At 53.9% G+C, this 14,242-nt stretch overlaps 1 protein-coding gene across 6 annotated transcripts in view; it reads right to left on the reverse strand.

Moving 5' to 3' along the window:
• The window catches only part of PKD1 (polycystin 1, transient receptor potential channel interacting), a 40,882-nt gene extending 33,125 nt beyond the window's left edge, over positions 1-7,757 (reverse strand). For all 6 annotated transcript variants that reach the window (XR_010323592.1, XM_064295371.1, XM_064295370.1 and 3 more), the window contains exon 1: positions 7,413-7,757. Coding sequence is in view for 5 of the 6 variants with exons in the window: in XM_064295371.1 (XP_064151441.1) it covers positions 7,413-7,621 (209 nt within the window). In the remaining variant the exon portion in view is untranslated. The remainder of the gene's footprint in view (positions 1-7,412) is intronic.
• Positions 7,758-14,242: the final 6,485 nt, after the last annotated feature.

Consider the following 14,242-nt stretch of genomic DNA (forward strand, 5'->3'; position numbering starts at 1 on the left):
CCATTCCTGACCTGAGGCCACTGGAGCATGGGGTGCACAGGGGTGCCAGTGGCAGATGACAGTGCATTGGAGTGTACAGGAGTGTGCAGGGAAACATGGGGATGCATGGGGTGCACAGGAGTACACGGGGGCACACTGATAGGGTGCACAGGGGCACAAGGGGGTACACAGGGGTATATAGGCATACACGGGGGGTGCATGGGGTGTGCAGGTATACATGGAGGTGCATGAGGTATACAGGGGTCCAAAGGGGTGCACTGGGTGTACAGGGGTTCACAGGCATGCATGAGGTATACAGGGATGCATGGGGGTGCATGGGGTGTGCAGGGGTACCAGGGGTGCATGGAGTCTACAAGGGTACACAGGGAGTACAGGGTGGATAAGGGTACGTGGGGTGGATGTGGGTGAACAGAAGTACACGGGAAGCTCAGAGATGGATGGGTTACATGATGTGCATGGAGTGGGTCGGTGAACAAACGGTAGACGGGTATGCTGTGTGCACGGGATCCACGGGGTGGGTGGGGTGGCACATGGGGGGTATACATGGGTGCACCGGTGGGATTTCAACATGCCTCCAGCCTCCGGCATGTGAATCACCCCTTTCCCTGCCAAGGGGCTGGGCAGGCTCTGAGCCCAGCCACCAGCAGGATCCAGTTGGAATCCAATAAGTTCATTTTCTTTTCATTCCCTTTGCTTTTCATTCTTTCTATTTATGGCAAGCGAGGCTGGCTTTCCAGTTCCAGAAATGATCATGTTTAAATTAATTAATTCAAGTTTAAGAGCAAGTCAATTTGAAGACAAACATGAGAGTGTGCTACCCAGAAGAGCTGAGGCCCAGGGGAGCCCACTCCCCCTCAGCCCCCCAGAGGGAAGTTGGGGAGCAGGGGGTCCCAGCAGCAAGGATGCTGCATAGCCTATCAGTGGGCAGGCAGTGGAGGAGGGCCCCCCAGTCCCAGGGCATCAGGACGGAGTCGAGCCCTCATTTTTGTGGCATCACCAGGGTTCCATCCATCCTCACAGAGCCCCCCCATAGGCACCAAGGCGCCCCACAGGGCTTCTGCACCCTCCAATTGAGCTGGCACAGAGGAGCTACTGGGGGGTGTGGTGTGATGTCACCTACCCAGGGCCCCTGGAGACCCACTCACTGGCAGGGACAGGGAGGGGAGACAGGCCTTGGACTTGAAGGTCAGAGCTGAGGGGGAATCCACACAGTGACCACTCCCCAAGTGATGATGGGGATGCAAAGACACCAAGCCAGGCAGCTAAGGGGTTTGTGAAGGCCCCATCCAGGAGAGCCCTTTCCCAGGGCTGCAGCCCCCATCCACCTACAGTGGGGACCTGGGCCCCTCCAGGGCAAGGGTAGGAAGAGGACCAGCACCCACACAGGGCACTGACTCCGTGCCAGGCTCCTCTGGACCCCTTGATCACTTGCACTGCACTGCCCCTCACAGGCCCCGAGGGTGGGGCTAACTGTCCCCACCCTACAGATGGGAACGCAGAGGCTCGGGGCTGTGTGCCTCCCCCCCAAGCTCTTCAGCAGGGACCGGGTCTCCTGGCTCCGCACCTATTCCCTGACCTGCACTAGTGCCTCCCAGAAGTCTGCACAGCACCGCTCCAAGCCCCGTCCATCCCAGAGGGGACTGGGCGTGACTCCCTGCTCTTGCGCAGTCACCTCCACAGCGAGTGAGGCCAGCAGGCACGCACTGACTGTCGGGCATGTCCTGGGGTGGGGGCCAGCCGATTCTAGTCTGGGGGCTCAGGGACTCCACCTAGCTCCCCAGGCTCAGCCCCTGCACCTCCCCTGGGACAGAGCTCCAAGGTGCCTTTGGGTGAGGGGTGGCTAAAGTCAGGACCCCAACCTCGCAGACCCTGCTGCCTCTCTCTCCCTGGCGTCCAGGAACGAAAGGCCTCTCAGCAAGCCAGCTGCCAAGCCTTCTAGAGGAACGAGGCGTTCCGGAAAGAGGACGTGAGCCGCATTTTCCAGCTACCTCTCATTCCGCAGAGATGGCCACTCTCACCCACCACACGCAGCTACCCTAGGCCAGCTGGAGATGCATGGGGAAGCAGAATCTTTTCATTCCCAAGGTAGGCAAGCAGGGCCATCTGGACTCCCACTGCTGGCACTGGCCACTGCAGAGTGTTCCAGAAAGGGAAATGTGTGTCACCATCCAAAATGGCTCCCTCAGTTGAAACCAAATCCAGCATGGTCTCCCTCTGGAGCCAGGGTCTCCACTTCCCCCACCCCACTTGGCAGAGGCACTCCAGGGTGGGGGAGTGGAGGTAGCTGCAGAATCACCATCCTGAGGGAGCCTGAGGAGGGCCCCGCAGGGCCAGACCCCGTGTGGCAGCCACAGCCAAGGAGCTGCCCCAAAACGGCGGCCAGCAGCTAACCCAAGAGCAGAGCCAAAGCCCAGCAGCCGGGAAGGAGGGGCAGGCTCCAGCAGAAACCTGGGAGGAGATGCCTCAGACTGGGCCTCTGGAAGGGAAATCGAAGGACTTGACTATGAGAACCAGGAGAAGGAAACCAAGTCACGCAGGTGAGGCACAACCTAAACTGAAAACTCTCCCCCATGCGTCCCCCAGTGCTTGTTGAGGCCAGCAGGTCCCTCCTCATGCTGTCAGGGACAGGTGCAACATCGTGGCACTGTTTATGTGTCTTAAAGTCACCGAGTCTGACTATGTCAGAAAACACACAAGCAAAAACCCAGATCAAACACTAAAGGGAAAGTGCCCGGCCTTGGGAAACCAACAGCGCCCCCGCCCCCCATGGCCCTGCTTGAAGGTACATCCGAGGCCACGGGGGAAGGAGGCAGAAGGCTTCCAGAAAGCCGGGCCTCCCTGTGCTGGGTTTTGAGGGTTCCTTTCTGAGGAACCAACACACTGTTTTCCATGTGGCTGCTCCAGTTTCCAGTCACCCCAGCAGTAGACGAGGGTTCCAAGTTCTCCACAACCTCGCCGACATTTGTTACTGCCCATTTTTTTGCTCACAGCCCTCCTAACAGGTGGGAAGTAGCATCTCATTGTGGTCTTGAGTTTGTCTTACTGTGGGGGCTTGCAGGTTACACAATGATGGAAGCTCTGCTGCCAATATTTCAAATACTAACAGGGTCACCCATCGTATTTCAGTAGAGCTTCCAAACTGAGACAGATGAGGAAGGAAGGCCTGGTCATCTACTTCTGAAAATCAGCAACTGAAAACCCTATAGATCGTGACAGAATACTGTCCAATACAGTGCTAGAAAATGAGCCCCTTGGTTGGAAAGTGAAGGAGTCCTGTTGGCACAATGGTTAAGCACTCAGCTGCTAACCAAAAGGTTGGCAATTAGAACCCACACAGAGGCTCCATGAGAGAAAGGCCAGGTGATCTGCTCCTGTAAAGATTACAACCTAGCAAACACTATGGGACAGTTGTGCTCTGTCACATGAGGGCGCTATGAGCCCCACCGCCACCTGGACCACTTACCCTCAGCTCCCAGGAGACTCCTGAACAGGTTCTGAGTCTCAGCTTAAACACTGCCTGTGCTGGGTCCCTGCTGGCCAGCCCCTCCAAAGTGCCCTTCCCTGTCATCTGGGTCTGTGTCCTCAGATCCATGGGTGTGGTGGTTTAATACAGCCACCCCCATGACAACGGAGCTCCAGAGGGGCCAGACCTGGGACCAGCTGGGGCCTCCCCGACATCCGACACAGGATATGCTGTGGGGCTGAGTGGTAGCCTCAGGTCCCAGGACCCAGGGATGGGAAACAGGGGCTTGGGCTTCCTCTTCTGCCCACTGGCCCCCACAGAAGCTAAGCACAAAGCAGCTGCAGTCTAACATGTCACGCACACACCAAGCCCAGGAGTCTGCTCGGGCAAACCTTCCCTCGGATCACATCCCCACGCACAGACGGTACCCTGGGACCTCTCCCATCCTCCCCCACACGCTCCATTTAGGAGCACAGGCGGGAAAGGGCAAGGCCTCGGGGGCTCTCAGCCAACACAGACCCTGTTGTTGTTGTTTGGGTGTTGTCAAGTCAATTCTGACTCGGGGCGACCCCAAGCGACATAGCAGAACTGCCCCATGGGGTTTCCAAGGCTGCAATTTTTATGGGAGAATATTGCCTGTTGTTTTCTCCCTTAGAGTGGCTGGTGGGTTTGAACTGCCAACCTTTCAGGTAGCAGCTGAGTGCTTAACTGCTGCACCACCAGGGCTCCCTAACAGAGTCCCCAAGGCTCCAATATTTTAAACTGGTGAGCCAAGGAGCTGCTCAATCTCTGCTAGCAAACAGGACGAGGCCCAGGCAAGCCCCCGGCCATCACACGAGATGTGGCCTTCCAAAAGCCACCCAATTTGAAGCTGATCAACAGCCACACCAAGGGGGGTACAGCCCAGAACTTTCCTCAGCGAAGGACGGTCCCATTTCTGTGCTGTCCAGTACAGCGGCCACCAGTAACATGTGGACACTGAGTTGACACGTGGCTCATCACATGGCACAACTCTGGATCCGTCTACCAGTTTACAGGATATACAGAGGACAGAGGGACACCTCCAAGGGCACCACAGAGACAACAGCCCAGAGAACACGATCAGAAATCCAAACGCTATAGGAGCAAACTGCATGAGAAAGTGAGAAGGGCCAGGGAGGCCCAGCAGTTACCAGAGACCTGAAAGACATCAATAATTGCACTGTGTGGACCTCATTTGGGTCCTGATAAAAACTATTTTGAAAAATGAGGCAAATGTCCCTGGGTGGCACAAATGGTTTAGGTTGGTGGTTCGAACATACTCAGTGGCACCACAGAAGAAACATGCCTGGCAATCTACTTCTGCAAAGATTACATCCAAGAAAATCCTGTGGGGCAGTTCTACTCAGTCACACATGGGATCTCTTGAGTCAGAAAAACAAAATAACCAATAAAAATATGGCAAAAGGAAATCTGAACACACTGCACATGTAACACGTTAGGGACCACTGTCATAGGTGTAGCCCTGGTGCTGCAAATACCGTGTGACATTACAGAGGTGTGAGACAGGGTGCCTGTGATTTGGAGCAATGGATGCAGGATTAGATGAGCTTAGCTTAGCACCTCTTCTGCCCATTTGTACATGTGCTCAAATTCTGCACAAGTATAAAGCTGGGGGGCAGCGATATTTTGTCAAACAATGTCATTTTTTTCAAACCACCACCTCCCAGCAGCATCATTTAACCCAAAAAAGGCTGGGTGGTTGTGGTCTCAGGGCCCCGGCTGGTTCCACATGCTAAGGTCTGGTAGCCTGGAGTATACTGCGGGCCAGCTGTGGGCCTCCTGCAGGGTCAGGATGCCACTGTCCTGTGGCACCCCAGGCTGGCCAAGTAGCCTCAAATGGAGACATCCAGGACTGAGCCCTCCAGGTGGCTGTTGGGGTCACCCAGAAGGCAGGGCTCAGGGGCTCCTAAGCATACTGCCCGACTGGGAGGCACAGCAGTGCTCCTGACCTCTTCCTGAAGAAGGGGGTTTGCAGGGTGACGGGCACAAGGGTGGTGGCCTGGGAGACCAGTGGGGACCTTAACGCCTGCACCCAATGGCACGAGTTTCTCGTGCATTCCTCACCCCCTGCCCTCTGGAAACCTCCCTGAGGCAACCTGCAGTGTAATCCACTCAACACTGTCAAGTCTCCGACACTTCACCTTGCAGGGTCCCACGAAGCCCTTCCTCTAAAACCCAGGACCAGGGGCATAAGGGGGCTCACGCAAGCCACCACGAGGCCTGAGACTCAGCCCTCGCTGCAGGCCCCACCGGCCCCAGAGCCAGCTCTGCGCCAAGCGCTGGGAAGCAGCAGCTTCCAGCCCAGCAGAGAGACATGGTGGGAGAGGGCCAACCTCAACCTAAGTGTCGAGAACCAGGGGTGGGGCTGTTTATCTCCACAAAGACAGCCCATCTCCACAGAGACAGAGGACAGCAAACGCTCCAGCGGTTAGCGTGGTGACCCGGGGCCCTGGCTGCCCTGAGAGCCTACTTCCCTCCCACCCCAGAGCCCAGGACCCCCAGCAGTTCAAGGAAAGCACCCACCCCTATCCCAACACCTGCCCACCCACACTGGGGCAGCCCCAAGCCCCAAGCTCCTCTCAACACTGACCATCGGGATCCCCTATTTAAAGAGTGGCCACACACTAGAGTCATGTGGAGAACAGGTTACAATACCTGACACCTGGCTGATGGGACCTGGGGACATTAGGCTCCCAGGGCATTCCAGCCTGTGGCCAGGGAGCTGCTCAGAGCCTGGAGGTGCTTCTCGCTGCCTAGGGGCAATGGTCTGCAATTCCGTCCCCTGCCCCCTTTTCAATCCAACTCTGCATTCTATGCACCTCACAGGCACGAAGCCAGCCTTGTGCAGGGGTTGGGGGGCCAGAAGTGATAACGCCAGGCTCTAGGGTCTGACCCCAGACTCCCACCCCAACTCGGCCACTTACTGGCTGTGACACCCTGGGCAAAGTGCACCACCTCTCTGAGACTGTTCTTATCTGTAAAATGTGGGTGGTAACTGCACCTATGCCTTGGAAGATTATAAGGAGGAAGCAGCAGCAACAGTAACAAGTGCTGGGCTCAGGGCCCGCCCAGCTCGCAGCCATGAGCTTGATCAACACTGTTTGTCACCACGACTTCCAAAATGCAGACCTAACCATGTCTCTCCATCATTTTAAACCTGTCATGGCAAACCCCCTACCCATTGTGGCCAGGATAATGTTCTCCAGCTGGGCACCCTGAGCCCCTTCATGATCCCACCCTGCCCCCTACCTCCTCACACGGGAGGTGCACCCTAATATGTCCACTACCTGTCCAGCCGCAGGCCTTTTCCTCCCTTGAACTGGACCCTACCTCTTTCTCCTCTACAGGCATCAAGCCAATTCTTACACGTCCTTGCCCAGCCTCCTCCTCCGGAAAGCCTTCCCTGCTGCCCTAAGTCGGGGTCCCCACTTCACAGTTGCCTCCCCCGGGCTCACAGGTCCTGGGTATTCCTGTCCTCAGGCCACATTCCAATTAATCCCTAATTAGCGTTCCATGTTTGTCTCCCGCGGCGGCGGCCTCCTGCTCCCGCCCACGCCCACATCCCATACCGCAGCTGGTGTTTGTGGTGCCGCCGGGAGGGGGTTCCGTCCCCGGGGCCAGGCCTCGAACTGGGTGCGGCCGCGACCCAACGTTCCCTGATGTAGTCGGCCGACAACACTGCTCTGGAGCTTCGCCCTGAGGGAGGCCAGGCCCGCGCTCCAGTTTCCTTTCCCGAGGCCGGGAACACGCCCACGCCCTGAGAGCCCGCCAGGCATCTCCTCCCGCGCCCAGCGAGCGGCCTCGTTCCCGGTACCCCGAGTGCCCGGTCCCCGGCCGGTCACGGCAATGCTCGGGCCCAGGCCCCACGTCGTCCGGCACCATGGCAACCGCCCCCGCCGGTACTCACAGCGCGGTGGCTTCGGTGGGGATGCGCAGGGCGGGCCCGAGCGTCTGCAGCCCGCGGCCCGAGCAGTTGACGCGGCAGGCAGCGCCGGGCGCCGGGCCGCAGAGGCAGGGGGGCGCGCACGGCCCGCAACCACGCCCGGGGCCCCCCGCCAGCGCCCCGAGCCACAGGCCCAGGCCCAGGGCGAGCGCAAGACGGGCGGGCGGAATCATCAGGGCACTGCACGCATGGCCGCCGCCCGGGCCAGGGAGGCCGCGGCTCAGGCGGGACCGCCAGCCGGCATGAGCGCGGCGGATCGGCGGCGGCCGGCCTGGCTGTTGGGACAGCGGCGGCGTTCGGCCAGGCAGCGATTGGGATCCGCCGCCCGCTCGCTCGCTCGCGCTGCACTGCGGGCCGCCGCGCTGCTCCTCCTCCGGCAGCGCGGGCGGGGTGGGGGCGGGGCGCCAAGCCTCCACCCCCTGCGCTACAGTGCGTGCGTGCCGCTGCGCAGCTCCTTCTCCCGGCGGCCTGAGCGGGCGGCCTGGGCGGGGCGTTCGGAGGGCGGGGCGCCATCACGTTCCACCTGTGCTGCACCGCGTGCTGCCCCGGTGCTCCGCCTACTAGCGATGAGAGGCGAGGCGTGTCTAGGTCCCGCCCCACGCTGGGACTGCCCAGGGAGGGGTTGATAGGGGCTCCAGAGGGTCGGAGCTCCCTCAGGCTCCGTCCTTTCCACTGCAGTGCCGTCCCCAACGCGGGCTCCTCCCATCTTGGGCAGGGCGAGGGGGGAGGGGGGAATAGAATGTGGGCGGGGTGTCGGAGGCTCCGCCCTTCGCCCGGCCGGATCGGCCTCCTCCTCCCGTGGCGCGGGCTCCGCCCCCTCGCCGTAGCGTCTGTCGCGGGGCGGGGTGACCCCGCCCTTCCCCCTTTGGTTCTCCTTCTCCGCGTCCGGTCCATTTCCGCGCACTGTGGTTAGCGCCCCATGCTCTGCAGGCTTGACAATCACGGAAGTGAAACATAGCAATAAGAACCTATGTTTTCTGGCCCCTAGAGTCTCTGTCCGTCTCCATCAACGCCGTGTCCAAGCGCCTAGCACACAGTAAGCGCTCAATAAATACGTAAAGAGGAGCTCCGGCACAGCGCTGGAAAGGTGGGCTGTTTGTCCCGGCTGTCGCGAACGAGGACAGGGACGACCGAGAGGCGAGGTCACGCACAGGTGGAACTCACCTGGTGCGGCGGCCTGCTGAACGGGTGTTAGGAGGCCGCGTCTGCGCGCAGTTCTGCTACGACCTTCTCCATCCCGTGGCCTTTTCACCGGGGCTTTTGTTTCTCTGGGTACACGTGTAGGAGTTAATTAGGAAATAGCACATGTGATGGAAGGAATTCAAGCCGTACAACATGGGTGTATGACAACATTATGCTGAGTGAAAGAAGCCCGTCACGAAGAAACCACATAGTGAATGGGTCTGTTGCTGATGACCTGGACCCAGTGTGTGCTGAGTGGAGGGGGTGGTAGACAGGCAGATGCCAGGGGATGAGTGAGAAGGCGTGGACGTGGCATCTGGCTCATGTCCGGAGTAAGCAAATCCGTAGAGACAGAAAGTAGGTTTGTGGTTGCCAGGGCTGGGGAAGGGGGGATGGGGGTGCTACTGCTCATGGCTGTGGGTTTCTTTTTGTGTTGATAAAAATTATCCAGAACTAGATAGTGGTGATGGTTGTACAACCTTGTGAATATGCTAAGAACCACTGTACACTTTTTAAAAGGATGAGTTTTATGGTATGTGAATTATATCTCAATAAAAAATAAATAACTTTTTAATGAATTCAAGCCAAAGTTGTTTTTTTTTTTAATTGTACTTTGGATGAAGGTTTACAGAACAAAGTAGCTTCTCATTAAACAGTACACATACTGTTTTATGATATTGGTTAACAACTGCATGATATGTCAACACTCTCCCTTCTCGACCTTGGGCTCCCCATTACCAGTCAAGCCAAAGTTTTTAAAGAAAAAACTGGACAATGCCCCTTCTCCCCATTATGTCAACTCAGAGTTTATTGTGGGGTCTCCTTATTTGCGTGTCTGCTGTGCAATCACGGGTGGGCTCCTTCTGCCAAACTTGTCCCCGCAGTGCCATAGGCCCTGCTAAGGACTTGGGCTTCTTCCCCAGCATGGTGACCGCATTGACATCAAGTCCTGCCTGGCCACTGCCCCTTGTTGGCTCCCTAAGGCCTCCACCAGGCTACCCACCAGCCTTTTTTGTTCCCTGGGACCTGCCTCATGTCCCCAGGCCACTTTCTGGAAGCCTGTCTCCTCTGCATGGCCCTGCTGTTGGGCCATGACCATTGGGCCTGAGTAGACACCTGGCCTAAGCTGGCTGATTGAGTCCTTCTCCCAAGAGCCTGGATGGAGGCTGAGTCAGCACTCTGAGGGGGCCAGACTCCTATGCAAGGGCCCTGGTTCCCACTGCTCCCAAGGCCCAGGACATGTCTACCCAACAAGGAGGCTTCTGGACTTCCTTCCCAGGACCTGCTCTCTCTGAGGTGTAAACTACCCAGGAAACTTCAACCACACTACAGATTCTGGACCCACTTCCCACTGCCATTTGCTGGGAGAGATGTGCCCAGATGGACCACTGTGGGCACATCGAGGCCCTGCTATTCACTTGGGCCTGAAGCAGCATCTCCTCGCCTCTCTTTTCCCATCTGTGTAATGGGCACAAACATACCTACATTTTAGAGCTGGGAGAGGATCTAAAACCCGCAGGACACCCAGCCCAGCCCATGGGCCCCTGGCACAGCGGAGGTCAAGGATGAACAGAGTATAGGTAGCCACCACCTCTTCCAGGTCTAGGAGCAGATACAGGCTATCCAGCCAACAGCCCAGGTGGGGGTCCAGGATCCCCAGCTGTAACCCATGCTCGAGGCTTGACCCCCCCAACCCACACACAACTTGCTGTCTCCAACTCAGAGCTTCCTGAAGCAATTCCCTACCAGGTAGTAGGAAGGACTTAAGTTAGACATATGGAAGAACTTCCATCCTAATGGAGGAAATTGTAAAGCCTGCAAACCTTTTTAACCACAAGAACCTTTTGATGCAGAATTGCAGAAGGAATGTTTGGGCACCAAGTTTGGGAATGAGGGCATGGGTGGAGGTGAGTAGGAAGCTAGGATCTAGGTGAGGGATGATAATGGGGCAGGGGGAAGTGGGAGGGCCGACTGGGGAAGGGGCATCAGGACTGGATGTGAGGACTCAGGGAGGGAGGAGTCTCTGGGTTGGTGCCAGGATGGCGGAGGGGCTGTTGCTGGGTGGGGATGCCCTGAGCAGGAGGGAAGAGGGAAAGGTGAGGAGTGGGTTCTGAGCATGTGGTGCCCTGGGCCACCCGAGAAGATTCCACAGTTCAGCTGGAGGTGGGGACCTGAAGTTGTGTGTGGGGTGGGACGAGCTCCTTTGGGGCGGGGGAAGCCCCCAGAAGCAGGGAACCCCAACCAAGAGGTGAGGAGGAGAGAGACCTCGGGAGGAGTCTGAGCAAGGGGGCCAGAGAAGTAACGGAAACCGGGTCACAATGTGTGGAAGTTGAGGGAGAAGCTTCAGGGGAGAGGTTAATAAGGGCCTGCGCTGCAGAAACAGGGCAGGAGCCAGGTATGAAGCTGATGTCGACCCCGCTCCACCCTCCCTCACCACACAGGCCCACACATACCCCCCCCTGAGGCTTCCAGAACTCTCTATAGTCTCCCACTGCCTAACCTTGCCCTATGTTGTTCCTTTGCTTAGAATGATTTTCCCTTCCACCCCATGCATACTTATGCTTCCAAACTCAGCTGAGGTACCTCCTCCTCCAGGAAGCCTCCCCAGCTCCCACCTTATGTGCCACTTCAATCACACACCCATTCAGGGGACACACTTATGGAGCATCTACTGTAGGCAGAGTATTTACTCCCCACTGTCCCTTGTCCCTGACACTTCATCTGCCTCTTGCTGGAGGCATGGTGTTTGCTGATGACCTGGACCAAGTGTGTGTTAAGTGGAATGGTTAGTAGACAGCCAGATGCCAGGGAGTGAGCGAGGAGGTGTGGACATGGCATCTGACCTACTCTTTCTAGAAGCCTGGCTATAAAAGGAGACAGAGAAGCAGGGGACAAGAGAGAGACATAGAGTGGAAGCCAAGGTGTTTTCTTAATTTGAAAGAGACTTGAACAGGTTTCCAGACTAAGGGAAGTGTACCAGCAAAAAGGGAGAAGCAAAGGAGAGAGCAAGGAGTGGGAGGGTTGTAGTGAGAGTTTCTTGAGAAACAGGAGGGAGGAAAGGGACCCACATGCTTCATTTCCCCATCCATTCATTCACTGCCATATCCCATTCAGTCTTCAGGACTCTAGAAGGTGGGTACTGTTATTATTCCCTGTGTTTAATCAAGGTAATTGAAGCACAGAGAGGTTAAGAAAGTTGTCAGGCCACACAGCGGTTGAGTAGCAGGGCTGGAATTTGATTCCAAACCCAAGTTTTTCATTCCAGTCAAATCACAAACCAGTAAGAGTCAAGGACTCACAATGAGGGAAGATATACCAACATGAAACAGTAGTGCAAAATGAGCAAAACAGATTAATCTAGCGTGATTGTTTAAAGCTGGTAGTGGAGTGAAGTGCAATTGTTTGGAAAGGATTTTGGAAACAGGAAAAAAAAAGAAAATAATTATCTGGAAATGAAACTGTAGATTATTTCAACAAAACCTGTGGTGAGACAGAGAAAATAAAATGTGCCAAAAATCTTGTTTGGTTCAAGGAAGGGAGTGTTGGAGCAGCGCTTAGTTCTTGATGAAATATGAAGGCTTTTATTAACTGTTAATGATAACTATTAGCGTAAAAAAGAAAGAAGAAAATTAGAAGTGAAAGAAGAAACAAGAAAACCTGATCAGTCCAGGTAAGGATTTTAAAAAGGAAACAATGAATCGCTTGGTATGTCAATTAGAACACATAAAATGAAATGGTAGGAGTAAGACCAACCATGGGAGTAGTAATAGTAAATGTAAATAAGTTAAATTCCCCTGTAAAAGGACAAGGATTCTCATATTGAAAAGGAACACTAGACCCAGAAATTGCTGTTTACCAGGACACAGCTAAAATAAATAACCCCCAAAAGGCTGAGAATAGAGAAATACACAGAGAAGGTAAAGGTGGCAGTATTACTACCAGGAAAGTAGAATTTGAAGACAAATGGTATTTTTACACTGATAAAAGGTAAAAACTATGTAGAAGAAATATTATGAACCTTTGTGTTCTCAAAAGTAGAACATCAACACACAAAGCTAAACTGTTAGACATACACAAAGATTTGAACGAAACCAAAATCGTTATGGTGTATTTTACTACATCTTCCTCTGAATTTCGTAAATCAAGTAGGCAATTTTTTTTTTTTAACTGAGAAAGATAAGAGAATTTCAATAACAGTTTTATACAACAGTGTTTTGGCAAGGTCAAAGGAAATAGATCAGAACTGGCCTTTGTCAACACTGCCCCCTACAGGTTGTCCTGGGTTTTTCACCCGTCCACCTCCACACACCCTGAATCCAACCCAAAGCTGGCTGTACCACAACTGTCCTTTCCCAGGGCCTGAGGAAAAGGCTGGACATCCTGACAATTATAGAGAGACCCAAATAGTTGAAAAGTTAATGTGATTAAGTATATAAAGGTTATAATTCTTTAAAAATATGTTAAAAGCATTTTTCAGTGTTATATATTTATATGTATATATATTTACATGTATACAGATAGTTCCCGACTTATGATGTGTTCAGTTACTTAGGAACCGCACTTAAGATCCTCGTTTTGTTTTTTTTTTTACATCTTATCGTTAGTAATACGTACATGCAATGTTGTAGTGCATAGTTTGCTGATGTTATCATTCTCGTGCCAACCCTCAAAGACAAATAAAAATAGGGTTTATAAAGATACTGATAATAAAAGGCAATAATAATGAAAACATAAAAAAAAAGGTATTCCACTTATGTCAGAATCGACTTACCACGGAGTCGTGGGAATTGAACCGTGTCGTAAGTCAGAGACTACCTATATTGTTGTTGTTACGTGCCCCTGAGTCAATTTCAACTCATAGTGACCCCATGTGACAGAGTAGAACTGCCCCCTAGGGTTTCCTAGGCTGTAATCTTTACAGAAGGAGATCACTGGGTGGGTTTGAACTGCCAACCTTTCAATTAGCAGCCAAGTACTTACTTTTGCACCACCAGGGTTCCATAGATATAGAGATACACAGCTTTGAGTTAAATCTCAATTAATTCCGCAAAGTAGAAATTTGATGACTGCGTTCTTTGATCACAGTGCAAGACAACTAGAAATTAATAACAAAAAGTTTTTGTTTTTTTTTTAATTTAACCACCAAAGCACAAGGAAATTTTTGGGAAGGATATATATGTTCGTTATCTTAATCATGGTGACAGTTTCATGGGTGTGTACATATGTAAGTCAAAACTTATCAAGTTGTTTGTACACTTTAAATATGTGCAGTTATTGTGTGTCAATTAGACCTCAATAAAGCTGTTTTTAAGAAATCTAACCGCTTATAGTGACAAAAAGCAGGTCAGTGGTAGCCAGGGGCTGGAGCTGAGAGGGGGGTTGCTGCAAAGGGACAAGAGGGCGCTTTTGGGGGTGATAAAAATGTTCTATATCATGATGTGGTGATGGTTGTGTTACCAGAATAAGGTTCTTGCCTCTCACTGGTCAAGAATGAGCAGGTAAGGCACATAGTTTTCCACATGAGCAAAGCTTTATTGAAGAGGCTTGCAAGCGGAGACGAGGAGGGCCTAGAGCAAAGTATACCCGTATCTCACAGAACAAAAGACAGGCCT

Source organism: Loxodonta africana, chromosome 12 (assembly GCF_030014295.1).
Source record: "Loxodonta africana isolate mLoxAfr1 chromosome 12, mLoxAfr1.hap2, whole genome shotgun sequence".
NCBI lineage: Eukaryota > Metazoa > Chordata > Mammalia > Proboscidea > Elephantidae > Loxodonta > Loxodonta africana.